This window comes from Nomascus leucogenys, chromosome 12 (genome assembly GCF_006542625.1).
Source record: "Nomascus leucogenys isolate Asia chromosome 12, Asia_NLE_v1, whole genome shotgun sequence".
Taxonomy (NCBI): Eukaryota; Metazoa; Chordata; class Mammalia; order Primates; family Hylobatidae; genus Nomascus; species Nomascus leucogenys.
The window spans coordinates 24,810,084-24,834,495 of NC_044392.1; the positions used below are offsets into that span (position 1 = coordinate 24,810,084).

The window sequence follows — 24,412 nt, forward strand, 5'->3', positions numbered from 1 at the left end:
TCCTGGGGGTGTTGTGAGGGTCTCGTGAGTTAGTGAGCATGTTAGACCACTGCCTGGCATATAATAGGTTATGGGTAAGTGCCGCAATTGCTCACCAAATCCTTTTGTCATCTCCTGGGAAAAGACATCTCTTCTTAGATTTTCTCTTTGCTATAATTCTTGGGGAGTATATTACTGAGGACAAGGTAGTGCTGAAAAGCTAAATATTTTGCATTAAAAGCATCCAGCCAAACCCAAGTGCAGCACCTGTGGGTGACCATATAGTAGGTACCCTTGTCTGTGTGTCTTCCAAAGAGCATCCCTGACACAGGTGATGACACAGCTACTCCCACTATGAGAGCAACCCCACTCTAAGCTTACAGGGAAAGTTCACTTCCTCCTTCAGGCTGGAAGCCCTGGCTCAGTCCATTCCCTGCAACATTGCTGTTTGGTACCATTGTTGACAAAGGGCTTTAGACACTTAAAAAACTCTTAATACCACCAAGGCCAAACAGCAGCACTCCCTTCCCGTAGCCCAATGGAATCTTCGCAAATGCATTTTCATTCTGGCCCATCACTTCCACTCTCCTGCCAGCCAGAGGCCCGTTTGGGAGGGCAGTACACCTCGGCTGTGTCTTGCTACAATGCTCTCTTCCAGCCTTTTTGGAGGAAGTGTCTTTAATGCAAATGTGTGTGATCAGTGTCCAGAGAGAAGAAGCAAGGCGTCAAAAAAGGTCACTTGTTTTTAAAAGAAGTCCGCTGTGGTGGTAAATTCGTGGATTACTTGCCAATGTTAATAGTTTCAAGGCTGAGTGCTACAAATTGGTGTCAGTGGTTACGCTCAGTTCCCAGATAACTCAGTTCCTCGATTCACCCACGTATGTGGATGCTTTCTGATTGTGCCAGTGCCCGTCTGGACTCAGTCCCATGAAGGACAGCTCCGGCTGCTATGACCGCCACATCGGGGTGGACTGTTCCGACGGCTTCAACGGCGGCTGTGAGCAGCTGTGCCTCCAGCAGATGGCGCCCTTCCCGGACGACCCCACCTTGTATAACATCCTCATGTTCTGTGGGTGAGTTGAGCTGCCAGCGAGGCCACCTGGCGTCCATCTGTCCCGGGACGCAGGACTTTCAATGCTAAATCCAGGAAATGTGAGTGAATAGGTCACCCTAGGCCATCCCTTAGTCTCTGAGGAAAGAGCCTCTAGGAATGGGGGGGGACATTTTAAAGTTGGGTGGGACCTAAGTCTAGTCCAACCCCTATAGATGGGGAAACTGAGTCTGGGGAATTTACCTCCAAGGGGAAGTTAACTACATGGTTTACTTAAATCATTCTCCAATTAAACCAGCATTTTCCAAGTTGTCTTTTGAAAGGCTGTTAATTAGATGTTTTGTGACAAAAGGTTTTCATTGTTTAAAACTCGGGAAAGAGTGTGCAAAACTAGTCAATTCTCAAAAAAGGGGGGTGGTCTTTCGACAAATGGAAACTTTTCTAAATTCTGTCCCCAAAGTCCCAGCATTGTGTGCAGCCAATCCTCCTGAGGCACAGTGATTCCTCCGTGTGAAGAGCCCCTTCTTGCAGACAAGCTCTCCCACCCACCTCAGTTCATCTCTTCTCAGGATCACTCTGTGAGGGAGCAGGGCAGGCAATGCAACCCCATTTTACAGATGGAAAAACTAATGCACAGTGAGGTTAAGTGACTCCCTCAAAGCTGGGAAGATGGTGAGTGAGAAGATTAGGACTAGATTCAGGCCCTCCCTGATTTTTTAAAAGTTCTGTGGTTCTCTGGAAATTTACATTTACACTGCTGACTGGAATTATATTTAAAGACATTTTATGCTATATTTATAAAGTAAACAAAGATTCAGCTAGTCTTCTACAGCCATCGTTAGCTTGTCTATCCTTCCCCCACTCTCCGTTCTCCCCCCTCCTCCCCTCCCCTCTCTCTTCCAGCCTGCTAAGGACAGAACTTGCTTTATGCCACATACTGTGGCGACCACTGAGCTGCAAAGATAAATAACACATAATTCTTGCCCTCAAGGATCTCACAGTCTGATAGGCTTGCAATGATAATCAATGTTTATAGTCATAAAACTAGGCTGGATTGTTACCCAAAGCCAGTGCCTGCTGAATAATCATGTAATGTTATTTTATTGTGTTTCGTTTTATTTCTTTGTAATTGAGCCATTTTCATATTCAGTTTCTTGTAAACCCTCATACCATAAATGGAAGTTTGCTCTATATCTTAATATTCTCTGTAATGTTATCATTAGGGTTGACCCATTTCAATTAATAGAGGTCAATTCAGCCAAAGTTACATAAATGTGTTTATTTAATAAACATATATTTGAGCACCTACTTTGCACAGAGAAACTTGCGTGTCAGGTGCAGGAAAAAGAACAGGATACCTGACCTGATCTTTCCCCTCAAAGGATTTTACAGTGGGACACATGGTCAGGAGAATGAGGAAGATGAGGCAGTGTGAAAGGGGAAGCTGTCCAGATGTTCAAGGTGGACGGAGAGGGAACCAGCCAGCTTCAGATTTCTTCCTAGAAACACTGTGTTACTGCTGAAGGAAGGAACCACTTCACTATCTTGTCCCAGACCTAAGCTGGTGCCATGGAATCCTCTGGGAATGTTGAGTCACGTCTATTTCCTGGACTAATGTAGTAGGACCTGGACTGGGTTTCTTCCCTGTTTCAATAAGAATCAGACACACGTGTGTTTAGCACGATCCAAGGTACTATATATAGCCTGCTGAAGAAGTCCTTGATTTGAGATTCTTATATAAAGACCAAATCACATACATTTATAATTAAAGAGCTCTAATCACACCTGTTCACACAAATATATAAACGGTAAATGGAAAAAGCAGTTAAAGTTGCATGAACATGGGCCTCATTTGCACCTCTACTTCTACTAATAATAACATTTAATGAACACTAGCTATATGTTAGGCACTGCAAAAGCTCATTACATGCAGTCTCTCAATCTTCTCAACAACCCAGTGAAGCAGCTACTTTTTTCCCCTTTCTACAGTTTTGGAAACTGAAGCTCAGAGAGGTTAATCAGCTGGCCCAAGGTTTCCCTGTAAAGGACAAAGCCACTGCTATTACAATATTGCTTCTCACTATATTATTCCTTGTTCCTCTACATAAGACAGAGTTCTTTATCTTATTATAACAATGACTGTGGATAGGAATAAATGATGTGCTTTAATATCATGAGCATCTTTAAATTCTAAATTTGGTGTATGTCCAATGAGAGACTCAGATTAAATCAATATTCTTTTTTAATGACAGCCTTATGAAAAAAGTTCTTACTTTAGCTAACAAATGTAAATTCTTCTCACTATAACTACAAATAAGGTCCAATTAATGACTTATGAGTTGCTGACCCATATTTACTAACATTGATGTTGCTTTTCCATCCTAATGAGGAGGATGCCAAGGAAGCAGTCGTTGGTTAATGGTGCACATGGCATTCACACTGTGTGCCCTAGGGTCTATTTAGTTCAGGAAGGCTACTCCTAATGGAGGAGGAGTCTTTATGGGTTGATATTGTGTTTGGCTACGTTCAAACAGAACAGTGCCAGGAGATGATAAATCTTTCTAATTTCTTAGTTGACTTGTCACAGGACCAGATTAGAAAGTTATTAATTTCTTAAGCACAGTGTCATTCCTTTTGCTGCCTGATTATCCTCCAAATAAACGCAGGGTCTGACCATGTACATGGTTCTTAAGAAAAGCTCTAGAATATCTTGGATTTAAATGTGCTAACTCATTTGCAAGCTTATCTTCAGTGATTCTTACTCTGACCTATTTGGGTAACTGTACAGTTATTAGAGGAGAGGCTACTCTAAAGTTCTGACAGCACTTCTCTGCACAGAAAAGGTGAGAGATTTAGTCTGATCACATGATGAAAGGAGCCTCAGTTTACAGGCTTAAAAAACCAATGAGTCAAAATCAAATTGGAATGTAACTTGGAAATCTAATCTTTGGTGATCCAACATTCTCTCAAAGGCATTTCCTCCCAATATATGGGGTTGATTTGCCTGCATGGGTCATTGATGAAATAACTTCTTATATTGAGCTCTCCTCTGTGCTAGGTGCATCGAGGACTACAAGCTTGGTGTGGATGGACGTTCTTGCCAACTCATCACGGAGACCTGTCCAGAGGGAAGTGACTGTGGGGAAAGCAGGGAGCTTCCCATGAACCAGACCCTCTTTGGGGAGATGTTCTTTGGTTACAACAACCATTCCAAGGAAGTGGCTGCTGGACAGGTGCTGAAAGGAACATTCAGGTAAACCTCATATACAGAGAACTGATTGTTCAAGGCTGTTGGTGGACTTTCTCTAAAGAGCTTTGCACTAGCATAAAGCTTTATATCTTGGAGCAGGGTAAATATGATATGCCTAAAGGGATAGACTACATTCTTACCCTTGGTTTCCTCCAAGTCTACATTCCTTCTTCCAGAATCCAAGAACCATGCTTAGTTTGGGTTAACAGTAAAGTGTTAAATGAGATTTTACTTTGCCCAGGCAGGAACTGGAAGATTTTGCATGGAAGCCCACACGAAAATGCTCAAGCTCCATTTCCCTATGAATGGAAGCATCAGTGTGTGAGTCACTCTACAACAGCAGTCTTCATAGTGTCATCCAAGGATACCTAAGGTTCCCCGGAACCCTCTCAGGGCATATCCAAGGTCCTGCCTTTTCCAACTACAGAAAGGCTGAATTTTCTTCCCATACTCCAACCCAAACAAGATATTACAGTAAATTGAATTCAGATGTTAGAATCCAACTATCTTCAATTGTTAGACATTTTAAAATTTGCAAAAAATATAAAGTATTACTTCTCTCATGTTTTATAAAATATGTCAATATTGAATGAATTCATTGTTGTTTTTACATGAATTAATAAATTTTTAAAATTTCTATTTTAATTTCCAATATTGTAAAAATTGATAGACATAATTGGGCCTTTTTATATAAATATAATAAAGCTACTTGGGGCCTTCAATTATTTTTAAGAGTGTAAAGGAATCCTGAGAATAAAATGTTTCAAATCATTGATTTAGAATATTTCTAGGTGATTCTCCATTCAATGCCTGTCCCTGTTCTGCCTTGGACTATTTAAATACATCTTCTTAGAACCCACAGGAAAATATTTTCCGGGAGATGATGATGAGGAAGAGGAGGAAGAGGAGGAGGATGTCAGTATTATGATATGGACCAGCAGTTGACAGCAACCTGGGCCTAGACTCTTATGAGCAAACTGATAGTAAATTTTCAAGACAGTTTTTGGAATCAGCTGCTTTTTCTGTTGTAGACAGGAGACATTACTAGCATTTCCCCTTTCAGCCTGGGAATTGGTTTGCCAAAGGCAAGAAGTGAGGTGTCATCACTAATCTAGTGGTGACCGAAGTCTTCACTGTAGTCTAGAAATGAGACTGACTCTGTCTAGATCTTATCAAGAGGAGGTCAGGAAGTAGGGACTGAGTTGAGAAAGAGGAAAGCATATTCTTTACCCTTTTGGTAGATATTTTCAGCTGGTTTATTTCCCATCCCCGCCATCCCTCACCCCACCAACCATGCCCATTACGTCTTACTCCTGACATGTATTTACGATGGGGTTCAGGGTGAGGGGAACTTCTTGGTTCAGAAAGAATTTTACATTTTACAGTGGCTCACCCCTATAATCTCAGCACTTTGGGAGGCCAAGGTGGTGGGTGGTTTGCTTGAGCTCAGGAGTTTGAGACCAGTCTGGGCAACATGGTGAAACCCCATCTCTACAAAAAATACAAAAAATTAGCCAGGTGTGGTGGCACAGGCCTGTAGTTTCCTTTACCTGGGAGACTGAGGTGGGAGGATCACCTGAGCCCAGGTGGTCAAGGCTGTAGTGAGCTATGATTGTGCCACTGCACTCCAGCCTGGGTGACAGAGTGAGACAATGTCCCCCCAAAAAATAATTTTACATTATAGGTTGAAATTAGCCGGGCATGGTGGCATATGCCTATAATCCCACCTACTCGGGAGGCTGAGGCAGGAGAATTGCTTGAAGCTGGGGGGCGGAGGTTGCGGTGAGCTGAGATCGCGCCATTGCACTCCAGCCTGGGCAACAAGAGTGAAACTCCATCTCAAAAAAAAAAAAAAAAAAAAAAAAGGAAGGAGTCAGCTTCACCTGAACACTCAGAAATGAAGGTCTACCCTGTTTCTAGGCAAAACAACTTTGCTCGTGGTTTAGACCAGCAACTGCCAGATGGTCTTGTGGTGGCCACTGTCCCCCTGGAGAATCAATGCCTGGAGGAGATCTCGGAGCCCACCCCTGACCCTGACTTCCTGACTGGTGAGTGTGCCTTCTCAACTTTATTCAACTGGCACAAACAGGCAGCTCCCTGCAGTTTCATAAAATTAAGGTTTGACCTCACTTATTTTGGTTTCTAAGCCAGTGATTTCCTTGATACACAATAAAAGCTCAGCCATAAAACTGAATGCTAGTAGGAATATTTTTCAATAAAATTGTTGATATTATCATATAATCTCCTGCAAAGTGGTCCTAATAGTGTATTTTCTTGTTAGTTTCACAGAGATGCATTGAAAACAAATAAGATAATAGTTGCTTAGAGTTCTTGGGGGATTAGAGGAAGTGACCAGGTCACAGAGGCAGAGAGAGAAGCTAGATTGCTACTCTCACCTAGATATCCATCATTGCTATTGGGTTTCCTGGCAAGTATTTACCAAGCATCATGAGGAAATAGAAAATGACAGTTTCGTTGTCTCGTGACCCTGGGTTTGCATCTCTGCTACTTTCTAGCTGTGTGCCATTAGACAATAGAGTCTCACGTGGCCTCACGATCCCCCATCATAAGATGGGGATAATAATGCCTGCCCCTCAGTATTGTTTTGAGCCCAGCAGTATTCTTCCTTCAGACTCATTATGGAACAAACACACAGATTAATTAGAAGAGCCAGGAATCTCTGGGTATGCTTGCCTGTGCCTCGGAAGACCCCCAGCTGGCACCTCCTGGGCCAAGGAAGAGACTTCAAGGTGTCCCATGGACTAATGAGAGGCGGCTGACTGAGATTTGGCAACACTTGCTAGAAGACTAGACATGAGCTCAATTCCACTGATTGCTTTGTATGTTTCTCTGTTACTCTTCTCCCTATTCATTCTGTCTTCCTTATTCTATACCTTTGTAGACCCAGAAAGTCTGAGACAGGTCTCAGTTAATTTAGAAAGTTTATTTTGCCAAGGTTGAGGACGTGCACCTGTGACACAGCCTCAGGAAGTCCTGACGACAGTGTGCCCAAGGTGATTGGGGCACAGCTTGGTTTTATGCATTTTAGAGAGACATGAGACATCAATCAATATATATATACATGAAGTACATTGGTTTGGTCTGGAAAGGTGGGACAACTGGAAGCAAAGGCAGGAAGACTCTAAGAGGTGAGGGGGCTTTCAGGTCACAGATAGGTGAGAAACAAATGGTTGCATTCTTTTGAGTTTCTGATTAGCCCTTCCAAAAGAGGCAGTCAGGTATGCATTTATCTCAGTGAGCACAGGGGTGACTTTGAATAGAATGGGAGGCAAGTTTGCCCTAAGCAGTTCCCAGCTTGACTTTTCCCTTGCGCTTAGTGATTTGGGGGGCCCAAGATATATTCCTTTCACATCTTCCTCTCCCTTTTTCTTCCTTTTCTAAAGAATGAGTTCAGCTAAGGGTAGGTCTCTTCCAGACATCAAGTTGTGTTAAAAATGTGAGTTTAGACCTGAATGGGATGAGATGTAGGTCTGTCTGATACAATATAGCATAGTGATTAACAACCTCAGCTCTGGAGCCTGGCAGCAAGGCTTAGCTCCTCACTGGCTGTGTGATCTAGACACATTACTTAACTTCTCTGTGCCTCACTTTCTTGTACCTATAAAAATGGGCATTCTAATATTATCTTCCTAATAGGATTGATATGAGGAATAAATAAATTCGTATTTGTAAAGTTTTTAGAACAGTTCCTGACCCATAGTGAGATCTATGTGTGTTGAATAAATAAATATTTAAAGGAAAAAAGAAGAGAGTATGAAAACTATGAAGTAATATCTACCCTATAGAAAAGAAAGAGCAAGAGAAAAAACAAATATATTCTGGACCAGCAATAAATCTCTTCAAAATCATATTGCCCTATGAAATATTACATGCACACACGCACATGCACACATACATACACCTGAAGAAATTAAATTGCAGCTTCTGGACATATCCCTAAAGCCTGCATCTCTGGCATTAGGGAATCTAGTTTCCTTGTTGCCACACCGTTTGGGAGACACATTCCGCATGTGTGTGTAAAATGCCTTGAAGACGTGCGAGGTGGCACATACAAATAGCGTAGGTGCCACACCAGTAATAAGATATGTGGCTCTGTTTAAAAATCTGCAGGACACCTCTCTCACAAGATAACTTATGGTGGAGGGAAGAGATTTTACTTCAGTTATGAGATAGCCAGAAAAGTCCTGGATGTTACCTGAAGCTTTGGGGGAGGAGAGGGTGGATAGAGCTGAGAAACATCAGAAAAACATGTGGTTGACTCCCCTTCTGTGAGAACAAGGAAAGATCCAAACCTGGTCCTCATTCACGATAGAAAGTTCTTCCTCCACATGCCATTGGACCTCTCCTAATTTGGCCCGTTGGAGGCAAAAGAAATAGAAGGATGCCCAGATGGGACACTTTTATTTTGATGATCCCGAGGCAGTAAAATTTAAGCTTCAGATCACTTTAGCTCTAAAATCCCCTAAGCTAAATGTATGGGAATCTTGACCTGGCTACTTTTCTACCTTGCCTTTGTTTTTAACCTATTTTTATTAAGAAGTGGCACCAGTTAAGCCAAGATCACATATTTTCTTTGATGTAAGCAGGGATTTGCTTTGTTTTAAAGCCAGGAATAACTGGAGGAATCTATTAAAGAGATAATTGGCCAAATTTTCCCCATGTTAACTCTAGTTCTGGGAACATTTTAATTATATCTTTCCTAGACTTATACAGGGAATCTTATATCATTTCACTCTATCTACTATTATAGGTCATAATTCCCATAAATTTAGCTTAGAGGATTCTAGAGCTAAAATGATCTTAAGAATCTTCTATGTCAGCATTTCCAAGCATTTTTTTATTTGTTGTTTTTCTTATGAAAAGTCAGAGCTCCATTCATAAACAGATTCTGCCTTCAAAGATGTCTGGAAAGAGTATCTTCCTCTCAGCAATAGACAACACCTCAACATTAGAGAAGTTTCCTAGAAGCCCTGCAGTAAAGAAATCCTTTTCACTTTAAGCCAGCAATTCCCAAGTCTATTTAACTAGAGAACCATTTTCACACATAACACCTATTTCTATCTTGCAGAATTATCAGTTTGAAGAGCACACTGAAAAATACTGAACTACATGTCTTATCTTGCTGCTGGCTTCCCTCTTCATCAAAATAACAGGACTTTTTGGTGTTATATGTTGTATGGAAATAAACAAAGACCAAGCAAATAAGAACAGGCAAAGGCTATTTATTTGGAGGCTTGCTATAGCCATCATCACTTGTATTTTGGCAGAGATTCAAAGGCAGGCAGAGGAGTGGAAAAGCTTTAGAGAGAAAAAAGGAAAGGCTTCAAGTATGCCCATATTGGAGGCTGTCGGTTGAGAAAGTTGTAGGTGGCTTAACTAGAAGTGAGCGTCCTGTGTGATTAGTTAGGGGTGCATATTGTACTTTCTTTGGTTGGACTTAAGTGGAACTGGGAAAAAAAATAGGGAAGTTGTCAGCTATTAATCAAGTCCGGATTGTTTGGTGTCAATTGTTATAGCGGTTATATTTTGGCTTCTTGGGCTGTTTGTTATGGATAGTTGTCTGACTTCCTATAAGTCTGACTTACAGATAGTAGACTGGCTTCCTAGGCTGGTTACTCTAGATAATGGGTTGGTTTTCTGAGCTGGTTGCTGCAGATTGTGAGTCAGAGTTCTATTTTTATGTATAATCTGGCCATTGTCCATTTGTATATTCAGTCTTTCTGCTGAGAAAGAGAAGGAAGTCCAGAGGAGGTAGAGGAGGCTGCTGGCTGCATTCATAGGCCTGTTGGGTGACACAGTCATTAAATCTATGTGAAGGTTTAGACCCCTGGGCTCTTCAGAATTTTTTAAAGTTCATCCAAAGGGGATGGACTCTTGGCTTTAGAACTTCGGGGCAATATACATATATCCCTGACATTTCAGATAAAATAACAAGAAAAAGCTAGTGTCCTCCCTCCATCCTTCCCTCCTTCCCTCCTTCTCTCCCTCCATCTCTCCCTCCCTCCCTCTCTCCCTCCCTTCCTTCCTTCTTTCCTTCCTTCCTTCCTCCTGTCCTTCCTTCCTTCCTTCCTTCCTTTCTTCCTTCTTCCTCATTCTTTTTTTCTTGGTTTGAATATTGCCCATAAAGGCTGTTCAGTCATTCTTTTTTCAAGCATAGGTAGGAAAAATTAATGTTTTTTCTTGAAAAAACATAGTCAGAAATATTTGCTTGAAAAAAGTCATTCAGCAGAAATGTGTCCCAAAATAATAAAAATTTTTTAAAAAATTGAACCTGACTGCCTGTCAAGGGCAGCTTGAGAAAGTATGTCACATGGCTCACCTAGAAAATATATATCTTTTAAATTACCCCTTTCTTTTTAACTAATGCAATTATTATCTGTAAGTAGGCATGGAAAAACACTTCAAAGCATTAACAGTTATGTAACTGTTCCCTGACTACGGTGTGGCATAAATGCATCCAGGAGAAATGTTGATCAGCTAAGTAATGGAGTTCAGTTGTTTGGCCCATTCTGGGTGGATATGGAACACTGTTATCCATACCCCTCTTCCCCACCCAACATCTGTGCATGTTTCTTTATTTTATCTTCCCTCTGTTGTTCTGGACTAAAAAGCCGAGGAAGTTATAACAAAAGCACCAATTAGGAAATGCCAAGTTTACGGAGTTAGGTATGATGAGAGAGAGGTAAGGAGGGTGATGATGATAACATTATGGAGGCCATGTATGTGTATGATACTATGATACTTTCTCTTTTCTAAAAGAACTTTTTTTTTTTTTGGGATGGAGTCTCGCTCTATCACCCAAGCTGGAGTGCAATGGCATGAGCTCAGCCCACTGCAACCTCCGCCCCCTGGGTTCAAGCAATTTTTCTGCCTCAGCCTCTCTAGTAGCTGGGACTACAGGCACACACTACCACACCCGGCTATTTTGTTTGTTTGTTTTTTTAAGTAGAGACGGGATTTCACCATGTTGGCCAGGCTGGTCCCAAACTCCTGACCTCAAGCGATCTGCCCGCCTCGGCCTCCCAAAGTGCTGGGATTATGGGCATGAGCCACTGCGCCCAGCTTTCTCAAAGAACTTTTATGCCCATAATTTTATTTTGTTCTCACAACCTGCCTATAAGGTAGATAGGATGAATACTATTATTTACACTTTTCATATATGAAAACACAAGTAAATGAGTGGCCTCCCTAAAGTCATACAACTGGTAGGAATCCAAACTGAAAAGAAAGCAAGAGATTATCTCACCTAAAACTCTCACCTTACAGATGAAACAACTGGGAACCGAAAGATACCTGAGCCAGGTAGCCAGAGAGGATAGTTAGGTTGCGAGAACAAGAAGTCATGAGTATGAAAGTGACTATCATTTTGAAACTGCCTACTGCAGCAACACAGCCAGCCTTAGAGCTCAGGCTTTGTGATTTCTTTCCTGTTTCTTTTTCCCCTAGGAAATAATTCAATTAAAGGTGGCTTTGGCTAATAATTTGAAAAATTTTTATTTAGTGGGCTTGTTATTTTTTTATAAATAAACTTTTCAAACTAAAAGCAAAGCTGCTGAGCTGACCTAACTATACAATACTTGTTATTAAATAGTTTTACATATGATGCACATCTTATGCTCTAATAAAATGTACCTTTAAAGCATATGACTGAAGTCTTAAACTTGTAAAGTTAGAATTCCATTGGTATGCTTTTGAAGTTAACATAGAAGTTAAAAGTCAAAGTATGTAGTAGTATGACTGTTGGTAGTCACAAAGATTAATGCCCTAAAAGAATATTTGAAAGAAAAGAATACTAAAAACCTTCTCTTAGTTTCAGGTAGCTTACCTTTGATTGCCTAAGATAAAATTTAAGCAATTGATTCACTAAGCGTCTTTCCTGACCTTTTTTCTTTTCACCTTACCAAAAATTATTCCCATATGATTCACACAGAAATGAAAATTTGGCAATTACTCGCCTAATTTGATCAGGGTTGACAAGCAGCTAATTAATGCTACCTACTCTTCATCCAGTTTAAGCATTAAATTAGTTGATTTAGCCTGAAAGAAACATGGGTCAAAATGGCAGGATAATTCACTACATATGTATTATTGCCATTATATTTGTAGACATGTGCACACACCACACATTCTATGCATAATATATATAAATTTACTATATATTGCCCTTATATTTGTATATATAAAAATATGTACACACATATGCAAGTGTGTGTATGTACTCCTATAACTTACACATATAGCAAAGATTAAGCATAGAAATAAAGCTAAAATTGGCTTTCTAAACTTAGCAAGGCAATTTTTTTTCCTGTGGCCAAATTATTTTGTTTTGGTAGCATTTATATTTATAGTAATGGCTAGAATTCAAACAGGGTGACACTCTTTCTTCAAGGTACTCAAGGAAGAATAGCCCATTAATAACATCACTAAGAGGCTGTAAGGTTGTGTTTATTGAGAGTGACCTTGGACAACTAACTTAACTTCTCAGAGCCTCAGTTTTTCTGTTAGTAAAAAGGAGAAAACACATGACTATCACAATGTCTGGCACAGAGATGGCACTCAATATTTGGCTGTTCCTGCCCCTTAATGATTTAGTCACCCTGATACTGTTCTTTCTGGTAAAGAAGAAATAAGCATTATCAACCTGAGAGTAATTAAAACTTAAATACTGAACACAAATCAGTTAAATGAGACAGAAAAATCAATGTTATCAGGTATGTGAGCTGAGTCAATTACTGCAACCATTAAAGAGAGTAAAAATCAGGTGTATTACAGTAAGCCTAGAGTTTAATATAAATTTGCTATGGGGATATTAGAGCAGAATGAGTAAGAACTGCCGCCTGGCCTCAGACTCATCTGGAGCCCCATCCTGGCTTACCTGGTGTCTTAGGGACCTTATCTTTTTTCGAAGTACTTTTACACCCATAATTGTATTTGTTCTCACAACCTGCCTATAAACTAGATAGGATGAATACCATTATCCCCACTTTTCAGATATCAAAATGCAAACAAATGAGTTGCATGGCCCAAAATCACACAGCTGGTAAGAATCCAAATTGAAAAGGAAGCAAGAGGTCATCTCAGTTAAGCCTCTCACTTTACAGACAAAACGACTGGGCACCAAAAATCTATTTGCCAGGTAGCCAGAGAGAGTGTAGTCAGCTTTTGAGAACAAGAAGTTATTGCGTGTGAAAGTGACTATCATTCTGAAACTACCTACTACAGTAACATAGCCAGCCTTAGAGCCTCAATTTTCTCATTTATAAAATTCAGATAATATCAACTGTCCGACAAGGATCAAATGGCTTAATATATGTATGCAAAGTGCTCAGCAAAATGCCTGGCATGGAGTAAGGGCTCAATAAATGATAGCTGTTACTATGGTTCCAGAAATTCTCTTCATCAAAGAACATTTAATCATTTTCTCACAATCACAACACTTCGCCTCATAGAGGTGGGTCATGCTTTTTGACTTGGGACTTATGAATCAGTCTCAGAACTGAGCTTATATCTCTTCTGTCCTTAGGGATGGTGAACTTCAGTGAAGTGTCTGGGTACCCTGTGCTGCAGCACTGGAAGGTCCGGTCTGTGATGTACCACATCAAACTCAACCAAGTGGCCATCTCTCAGGGTGAGCACTGCTGTGGGCTATCCTGCCCACCTTCCCTGGAACTTAGAAGTCCTTTCCAAGGGGAGAAGCCTTTGGTCCCATTGTCGTAGATGCAGCCTAAAATATAGCTACGGCATGAGATGTGTTAGCTATTTACTCAGATGTATCCAGAAGAGCAGATGGCTAGAATCGGATTCTTTTCTGAGTAGAGATTACATTGCACGTGTTATCTTGGATTACAGAAGAGAGGGAAAGGGCAAGACTGGAGCCATTGAAGGTATAATTTTTCCTGGGCTCATCCAGTATATGGAGAGGATACATAAAAGCAGACTTTACAAATTGACAGAATTAAGTATTCCAAATGCAAAGAGCATAATTTAGAGACTCCATACAATGAACTAAGAAAAGAGAGCAAGAAAGAGGGGGGAAGGAAAATCAGAAAGCAGCTTAACCCTCCTAAACAGCAAGTGAGTGAAATAAAGAGACTGAGAGATTGAGAGAAAGAGAGAGAGAGAGAGAGAAATAGATATTAGCTCTCTCTACATAGCTAGTAAGTTAAGGAGTAGTGAGTTCTAAACTTACTTAGGGTTTTAGAGTCAGAAGAGGGAGGTAGAGCCTTAGGGCCAACGGGAGGAAGACAAATGGTAGAGGACAAATAGAAAAGTTATGAAGTTAAGTGAGACAGAAACTCACAAAGGGTAAAGTTTTGTGCATAAAGATAATGCATTAAGGATATAGCACATTTTCATAGGACACAGGGGACCCAGGACTTTTTCTTTTTTAACACAAAAGAGTTCTTGGCAAGAAGTGATTGGGATGGGGACCTTAGTGACAGAAACTCTTCTGGTGGAGCACATCTAGAAAGAACTAAGCTACTTTTCATTCTAGGAAAATACGACATTAGAGACTTTACTCCATTTACATAGTCAGTGTGCACCCAGCACAGATGCTGTGCATATCAGGAGTTAACAATCAAATATCGGCTGGGCGAAGTGGCTCACGCCTGTAATCCCAGCACTTTGGGAGGCCGAGGCGGGCGGATCACGAAGTCAGGAGATCGAGACCATCCTGGCTAACATGGTGAAACCCCGTCTCTACTAAAAATGCAAAAAATTAGCTGGGCGTGGTGGCGGGCGCCTGTAGTCCCAGCTACTCGGGAGGCTGAGGCAGGAGAATGGTGTGAACCCGGGAGGCGGAGCTTGCAGTGAGCCGAGATCATGCCACTGCACTCCAGCCTGGGCGACATAGCAAGACTCCCTCTCAAAAAAAAAAAAAATACAATCGAATATCGCTGTTGCCACATGCCATCCACAGTCACACAATGGTGTCACTGTGAGGTGGATCTCAGCACTTGAGGTCTCAAGCTGAGCTAGACTTTACTTTGCCTTGATAGGAGACAGGTATGTAGAAAAGGAGACTGTGAAAAGCTAGCTAGATCCAAAAGGTATTGGATTTGGAAAATTTACCATAGCCCCTCTTTCAGACAGATATACAGTAATTCTCCTTTTTTTTTTTTTTTTTTTTTTTTTTGAGACGGAGTCTCGCTCTGTGGCCCAGGCTAGAGTGCAGTGGCGCAATCTCGGCTCACTGCAAGCTCCGCCTCCCGGGTTCACGCCATTCTCCTGCCTCAGCCTCTCCGAGTAGCTGGGACTACAGGCGCCCGCCACCACTCCCGGCTAATTTTTTGTATTTTTAGTAGAGACGGGGTTTCACCGTGGTCTTGATTTCCTGACCTCGTGATCCGCCCGCCTCGGCCTCCCAAAGTGCTGGGATTACAAGCGTGAGCCACCGCGCCCGGCCCTACAGTAATTCTCTTAAAGAGAGACAGCAAATCCAAGAAGATTTGCCTGCAGGGTTGGGGGAGAGGGGGCCAACAAGTTTTCTCTTCCATTTGTCATTTTCCAGTCCTTTTATTTTAGAATTTCTGCAATAAAATAGGAGTGTATTAGTGACTTTCCTTTCTTCTGTCATTGTCTTCTCATTGCCCATGTCTACGTCTGAAGGCAGTATTTTGCAATTGCCTTTTTCAGTCACTACCCACAGTTAGAATACATTTTGTATCGTGACCTTGTGCGTACACATACTCCCACATGCACACAACAGAAGTTTCATGAAGCGATACTTTATCTTCACGATGTGAAATGTTCTCGGCTGGTATTTGTGTTTCTATTTTAGACTACGCTAACTGTTTCTGCTTTTTTCAACTGCTATTATTTGAACTCACTAAATTGATTTAATGTCATGACCTGTGATTTAAAAAAAAACACATTGATTTAAAGAGGGCAGGAGTAGAGATCTGGCAATGTTTTGCTTAACTTGGCACAAAGTTAATACAACCAACTGGCTTAAAAGATACTCACTTAGGAACTGAAATGTCTCATTTAGCTAAATGGAAACATTCACCAGACACTTCTAGCTAGCTCTCCCACATCACTTTGAGCCACACAGGCACTTCCATGTTTGGGACTGAATTGCCTGGGAATCCGTATACCCAAAATGTGAGCCCTCATTCTTACCCTTGGGTGATGCCTCTCCATAGCCCTCAGCAATGCTCTCCACTCGCTGGATGGGGCTACATCTCGTGCAGATTTTGTGGCGCTGTTGGACCAGTTCGGCAACCATTACATCCAGGAAGCTATCTACGGCTTTGAGGAGTCCTGTTCTATCTGGTACCCAAACAAGCAGGTCCAGCGGCGACTCTGGCTGGAGTATGAAGACATCAGTAAAGGTGAGTGGCATGCTTGTTGGCAAATTCCATACCTCATGCCAGTACCGGCTGCCTGCATACAATCTATAAGACCCATTTTAAGGAGTCTGTAGTAACAGGACTCAATCAGATTTTCCCCCAATGCTCTGTGCCCATCTTTAACATTTCCAAGGTTTGGTTGCAAAAACCAAATCTCAAAATCAAAGTGTTTAGGGAATTTTAGATGCAGAATGGGGTCAAAACTGTAAGCTTACTATGTTAGTTATCACAGACAGAGTCCTCTAAAAGTTCTTGCTAGCCACCATCCATTTTGCTACCCTCGGGAGGACAAAGTATCAGACTGCTTGTATAAAGTAGGAGAGAAGAAGCAGTGAGCGTGGTTCAGTCTCCAGGAGTCACACCCAACTCTGCCTGGAATCCGTTTATAGCAGCTACATACATAGTAAACCCCTTCTTGCTTCATCCTGCCCTCTGCGTAGGCTCATTTTTCCGACTGATTTGTGTTATGAGGGAATCTCTATTGGCCAAGTGTTTATATAACTCTGAATAACAGCCTCACAAATAAATATTTGTCTACTGTCTTGACAGCAAGTTAGTATTCAGTTCAAGTAAGTATAAGAAATTGGAATTTTTTATACCTTCTTGATTCACCCTCTGGTATAGCAGGCATAGCGGCCGGTATATTTGTATCTGATCAACCAAGACTGCTTTAGAATTGCCATTCATGGAATTTCTCTTGAGTTTATCCACCTGGCATTCTGAAGAGGCCAAGTTGTGGATATGGGAGTTGCTAAAGGGCAAGTGATGAATTAGCACAATAAAACCTCAAGAAATGGGTCATCTTAAGACTCAATGACCAAGGAAGGTCTCCTCTGAGACAAGGGACCTCTGCTGTCAGCAGGGCTGCCACAGGGGCAAGTATGTCTCTGTGACTGAGGTGCTGTTGGTTCTCTGAGCTCCACACAAATTCCTGTTTTGCCTTGCTCAAGAGGTAGCAGAGCTATGATGGCCTCTCCTCTGGCTGGGCACTTTCTCCCAGAAGAAACAAGACATTTGTGTCTGGGCTACAGTGGCTGCAGTCCTTCATTCCCCTCAAGCCTTGATTCTTGTGAACTCAGAAACACAACCACAGGCTTCTGCTATCTCTTCAAACTTTAGGATCTTAGCATTGTTCTGATTCCAATTTGCCAAGAGAGCAATGTAATATAAGCAAATGTAGATACTACCAGTTCCAGCTGGCAAAGCTTTCTTATGTTTTCATGCCAGAGCCTGAGGACTGAACCAGAGGGCTGAATCCTCTTCTATTTCTGTTTGCCAGTGGTTCAAGGATTGCCAAGGTCTCAGATTTCTGGGAGATAAGAGTCTGACCCTACCAAGAGCTCCTAGTTCTAGACCTTGCCTCTCTCCCAAGCAATGCAGTGTCCTTAAGGTTAAATACTGAATCCAAGAGGGAATTCTGTCCACGATCTTGGCATTATGCCCTACTCATCTTGATTGCAAGCCTTTCTTGCCACTCAGGGGCTAGTTTTGTCACAGTCTAAGTGTTGACTTTGGTTCTCTGAAATATGGTCTATATTAAGCTCCTTGCTTGTTACTAATCTTAAAAGACATTCAAACATTTTAGTAGGTCTACGTCAATCTCTATTTACCACCTTCATTCCCAAAACTTACCTCTAAGTTATAGGGTTTATGTGTTCTCTTCTTTAGTCTGGTTCTTTAAATATATTTCTCCTCCTTAGGTATCAATTTCCTTTTATTCCAAAATGCTGCACAAGGGAATGTCACTGATAAAGAATGACACATGCATAAGACAAAGGGAGATATTCTTCTGTCCTGCTCTCTGAGAGGGCTGATACAGAACGGAACTTTACCGTAGGAGTGACAAGTGTGCTGTGAGGGCTATACCTTCCATGACATGCAAGGGACACTATTTTTGGATTTGAGTCCTTTGATTATATGTTATTGCCTTCTCTGACTTGAAAACCCTTCTAGTAAAATGGGTTTCTCTGTTGCTTATTTCTGTACCTATGACTAGATACCTAAAATTACATATGGATTGAATAGGAAAGAAAGTTTACCAGTGTGAAATTAAATGGAAAAAGCACAGGACTTAAGGATGGAAGGCTAGAGTTATCCGGGTGATATTGCTTTAGTCAATCACTTATCTGGACCTCATCTGTAATGCCCTCTCTAGTTCTCCAGCCCCGACAATTTAGGAATCCTTATGAATCTTCCTTTACATAGGATGTGTTCTCAGGTTAGGTATTTGGTAAAAGTCTCCCCTTCTTTCTACAAAGTCATAGAATTCTCATGAGTAGGTTCTTTGCCTTATTCAACTTTAAATTCCAAGAGCCACAGAGCCAAGCACATGGTAAGCACTAAAGGTGTTTGCTATTGCTGTTGCTTTGTTGTCACTGACAGTGGTGGTGGTGGTAGTAATGGTGTAAAAGCCCCCCTGAGGTGGTGACTTCCATGTGGGTTTTATTGCAGATATGTAACTTGCTTTAGTTATGCCTGACTGAGGAAAATTCAGAGATGAGTGTTTTGGGCCAGATCTTCAGAAGGCAGCCTCCCATTTAACAGGCACTTATTTATCATGCTAACAATATGTGGTTTGCCATACCAACGTTGAGGATCATCTTGCTCGAGGTAAGTCTGATGAAGCCTTTCTTATTTATTTATTTATTTATTTATTTTTTCCAAGACAGAGTTTCGCTCTTGTTACCCAGGCTCTAGTGCAATGGCGTGATCTCGGCTCACCGCAACCTCTGCCTCCCAGGCTCAAGAGATTCTCCTGCCTCAGCCTCCAGAGTAGCTGGAATTACAGGCATGCACCACCACACCTGACCAATTTTTGTGTTTTAGTAGAGACGGGGTTGTTCCATGTTGATCAGACTGGTCTCAAACTCCCGACCTCAGGTGATCTGCCCACCTCAGCCTCCCAAAGTGCTGGGATTACAGGCGTGAGCCACCACGCCTGGCTTCTGTCTTAATTTGTTTTTACGGAGCAAGTAAAACATTTCAGAAGTGAAATTTTCAACCTCCCCTGTCCCCGTGTCTAACCTTATTCATATCTTCTCCCATCGTTCTTTGCCCACATGCCTCAGAAAAGGTCGGGAGGTTCTTCCTTTCCAGACTAACTTCTCCACCTGCGTGCCGGCACCCGTCTCCCTCCCTGCCGGCACCCAGCCCTCCCTGCTTCCTCTAGACTTCACTCCTTCATTACCCTCCTCCTTTTTAATCTTCACAACCTCTTCAGTCACTGAACTCTCTCTTCTCCAACCTTGTATCTTCCTAAAAAATAATCCTTTTATAAACACACGTCCCTCTTTACCGCTGTTCCTTTACTTTACTTTTTTTTTTTTTTGGGAGATGGAGTCTCGCTCTGTTGCCCAGGCTGGAGTGCAGTGGCGCGATCTCGGCTCACTGCAAGCTCCGCCTCCCGGGTTCATGCCATTCTCCTGCCTCAGCCTCTCCACGTAGCTGGGACTACAGGTGCCCACCACCACGCCCGGCTAATTTTTTGTATTTTTAGTAGAGATGGGGTTTCACTGTGGTCGCGATCTCCTGACCTCGTGATCCGCCCGCCTTGGCCTCCCAAAGTGCTGGGATTACAAGTGTGAGCCACCGCACCCGGCCTACTGCTGTTCCTTTTCAATATATTAGCACCTCAGTTCTTACAAGAGTAGTTTATACCTCTTTTCTCTACTTCCTCACCTCCAGTTCACTCTTCAAATTATCACTTTCAGCTGTTTTGCTCTACAAAAACAGCGCTGGAGAAGGAAGCCTACCCTACAGCTTCTTAATTGGAGATTCCCTGATGTCAGTCCTGTGACCATCCCATGCATCTCAGCAGAAGACTGTGTCCCTCTTGACCAGGGCAGCTTTCTTGAAAATCCTCTCTTCTCTTGATGCCCCAAATGTAATTCTGTCCAGATTCTCTTCATAAATCTTTAGCCTTTATTTCTCATTCTTTTTTGCCCATATTCCTCTAAAGAAACCATGTACATCATTTCATGGGGTTTTGTCCTTAGTGAGTCTCTCCCTCCTACTGCTGGGCACTGTCATTTTGCGGCTACCTCCGCTGATGCTCCTAATTCTCTCCTTTTTTCTGAGGCTTGAAACCTCCTTTGCTCTTGAGTGTTTAGCATTTCTACCAGGAAATTCTCCAGGTACCTCGATGATGGATGCTTTCTTTTCTCTTCCCGGTAAGTACTACACTGTGGTAGATTTGTGAACTCCATTGATGGGTCACAGTGTGGAGTGAGGATTCCTTCTTGATCCTCCTCTTTACTCTCCACATTCAACCATTACAAAGTCCTTTTCACCACCTAAGTATGTCTTCAACAGGGTCTCCTCTTCTCCATTTCTTCAAGGTTTTCAAAAACTATTGCAATTGCTCCCTTGTGTATCTCTTCCTCTTCCGTTTCCTGCCACTCCACTCCGTTCTAAAACTCACCATCTGTTATCCTTTTTTTTTTTTTTTTTTTTGAGACGGAGTCTTGCTCTGTCACCCAGGCTGGAGTGCAGTGGTTCACACCATTCTGCCTCAGCCTCCCGAGTAGCTGGGACTACAGGCACCTGCCACCACGCCTGGCTAATTTTTTGTACTTTTAGTAGAGATGGGGTTTCACCATGTTAGACAGGATGGTCTTGGTCTCCTGACCTCATGATCCGCCTGCCTCGGCCTCCCAAAGTGCTGGGATTACTGGCATGAGTCACCGTGCCCAGCCTGTTATCATTTTTAAATGCTATCTAATGATATCACTCCTCAGCTTTAAATCCTTCAGTAACTCCTTTCTGCCTTCTCAGCATGAACAGCTGACTGCACTCCCTGTATTAGTTTTCTGTGGCTGCTGTAACAAATTACCACAAACTCGGTGGCTTAAAAAAGCACATGTTTATGTTTCTTAAGAGTTCTGGGGGCTAGAAGTCCAAACTCAGTTTCGCTGGACTAAAGTCAAGGCATCACCAGGGCTGGTTCCGTCTTTAAGCTCTAGGGAAGAATCCCTTGCCTTGTCCTTTCCAGCTTCTAGAGGCCACCTGCATTCCTTAGCGTGTGGCCTCTTCCTCCATCTTTAGAGTGCATCACTCCAGTCTCTGAGCCACATAGCCTTCTCTATGACTTTGACTCCTCCTGCATCCCTTTTATAAACACCCTTTTGATTGCATTGGGCCCACCCAGATAATTCAAGATAATCTCCCCATTTCAAGAACTTTAATTCAATCACATTTGCAAACTCTCCTTTACCATTCACAGGTTCTAGAGATTAGGACTATGGGAGCCATTTTTCAGCCTACCACCCCCTCTCACCTCTCCAGCCACTGCATCACTGACTGCTACCTACCCCGAGTACCCTCCACTCTGATGACATAAGGTTATCCTCTGTCAATCCAAAACCTTTTCATTTGCCTCTGCACAGTTTAGGTCCATAGAGACTTCCTTCCTGCTTCAGTCCAAGGTCAGAGATTTGCTCTCTCCAGTCTCCACCACTACTCTGTCTTACTCAGAAATTTTCTCTCTTGAATGCTTCTCTTGTCCTCCACTTGAAACTCTCTTGTCCCTTTGTGTCTGTTGTGTTGCCTTATTCCTGGGGGCATCTATCTCTGTTTCCAGGCCCTGACGATCAACACATTAGTCTTCCTGGCTATGATTTATGTTTCTTGCTTGCATTTTTGCATTGCCTCCTAAAGGTCTATAAATTGCTAGACCTGAAATAATTAAATAATACCTTGCCAAGTGTCAGGCCCCAACATGGGTCCAGGACTACGACTTCCCTAGTTTGAAAGAAGGCATCAAGGTTTTTCACGCTTCCAAGCCTTGGGGCATGTGATTCTCAATCTATCTAAATTGCCCTCCATTCTACCATCTCCTCCTTCCTACTCTGCAAGAGCTAGCTCCAACATCACTCCCACCAAGCCTCCCCTGACACTCAGACAGGGTTCTCTGCTGCCTATTTTATGCTCTCACAGCTCTTTATTTGGATCCTTTGGCAGCACTCTCCACATTTCCCTGGATTGTCATTTCCCTGCATGACTGTCTTCCATAATAATAGACTTGACAGTATTTACCATATTTCTCTTCTTTTTTTAATTTCAAAAGTTTATTTAAAGTAATCAAAATGCAGAAAACAGAATAAAATGAAAAGTAAATCTTCTTCCCACTCTTATTTCCCAGTAATCCAGTTCCACTCCCTAGAGGCAATCAGGCAACCACTGCTACCAGTTTATTGTCTGTCCATCCAGAGATAGTCTATTCCTAGCCAATGGAAGTGAACAAAGCAAACTTTAGAAGAATAGATATTCTAGGGTCTGGCCTTTCTGTAAAATTATAAATACATATATATTTAATTATTTTATCCTTTCTCTCAAAATATAGATATATATAATATATATTATGTATGTCTATGAGTTTGTGTGTATATTTATATAATATACACATACATACAAACATGCATATTTATAGAGAAACATGTACATGTAATCTCAAAATAAATTATCTGTTTGCTCCAAGATTAGAGATATGGATGAGGGACTTTTATTTTTTGGACTAAAAACCTCCAAATTGCTTTTCCCACAAGCATCTGCCACTGTTATAATAAAACTCTTTTAAAAGATTGAAAAGAATATTCTGAAAAGTTTATGTTATCCTGAGTTAACTGTATCAGTGAGGTAACTGATAACAAAGGAAAACATACTTTTTATCTGCGGAAAGCTGATCTTTGGACCAAAGTCTGGGAGGAATTACAAAACGATATGACCACGTCTTATTAATCTTTGAGTCTTCATCCCTGACAGAGTGCCTGGCATGTAATTAACATCCACATTTTGTTAAAGGAATGGATCCTTTATATTTTCTTACTTCATAAGAAACCAGTAAAGAGATGTAGATCTATATATCCCAGAGAAATAACCAAGAAAAAAGGAAACCGATTTTAAATTAGAAATTTCAGGGGTTTGGCCGGGCGCGGTGGCTCACGCTTGTAATCCCAGCACTTTGGGAGGCTGAGGCGGGCGGATCACGAGGTCAGGAGATCGAGACCACGGTGAAACCCCGTCTCTACTAAAAACACACAAAAAAATTAGCCGGGCGTGGTGGCGGGCACCTGTAGTCCCAGCTACTCTGAGAGGCTGAGGCAGGAGAATGGCGGGAACCCAGGAGTCGGAGCTTGCAGTGAGCCGAGATTGCACCACTGCACTCCAGCCTGGGCGACAGAGCGAGACTCCATCTCAAAAAAAAAAAAAAAAGAAATTTCAGGGGTTTAATTGTAACCCTCACCTGGTGCACTAAGCACAGTACATTTTTTTTCTTTTTCTTTTCTTTATACTTCATTCAGGAGTGGATTTCCTTGGGTCTTTCTTCCCTTCCTTTTCCAATATCACTTTCATTGTTGCTTTAGATCTGACCTTTGCCAATGCCTTTTCTTGCTATTGCTTTTGGTGCGTATCAGCGGGGTTATCTGGGTGGACAAATTGTAATAAGCAAGCTCTTCCTTTCCACTGCACATTCTCATTCGTAATCCACATTTTTTTCTACATATTCCACCTTTTTTTTCCTGGCCAGTTGCTTCCTTCCCATCGGGAAAGCTGAGAAGAATGACTTGCTCTCCCTCTGAGGCACAAGCTGAGAGTTCATCCTTTAAGGTGACGCTCAGGCTCTAAGCAGCGGTAAATCAGAGTCAAAGAAAGGAGTAAACCACCTACATGGCATTGTATTTCCAGCAGACAAGAGGTCATGTCTTCCACGTTTTTATGTGGATAAAGCCCAGGAAGACTAAATTGGTTCCTCTCCCAGGA

The 24,412-nt window shown here is 42.0% G+C and overlaps 1 protein-coding gene across 2 annotated transcripts in view; it reads left to right on the top strand.

Moving 5' to 3' along the window:
• Nucleotides 1-24,412, top strand: part of ASTN1 (astrotactin 1) — a 306,051-nt gene that overhangs the window by 215,665 nt on the left and 65,974 nt on the right. For both annotated transcript variants that reach the window (XM_030823936.1, XM_030823937.1), the window contains exons 12-16: nt 886-1,052; nt 4,089-4,283; nt 6,201-6,328; nt 13,825-13,929; nt 16,448-16,636. In XM_030823936.1, coding sequence (XP_030679796.1) covers nt 886-1,052; nt 4,089-4,283; nt 6,201-6,328; nt 13,825-13,929; nt 16,448-16,636 — 784 coding nt within the window. The remainder of the gene's footprint in view (nt 1-885; nt 1,053-4,088; nt 4,284-6,200; nt 6,329-13,824; nt 13,930-16,447; nt 16,637-24,412) is intronic.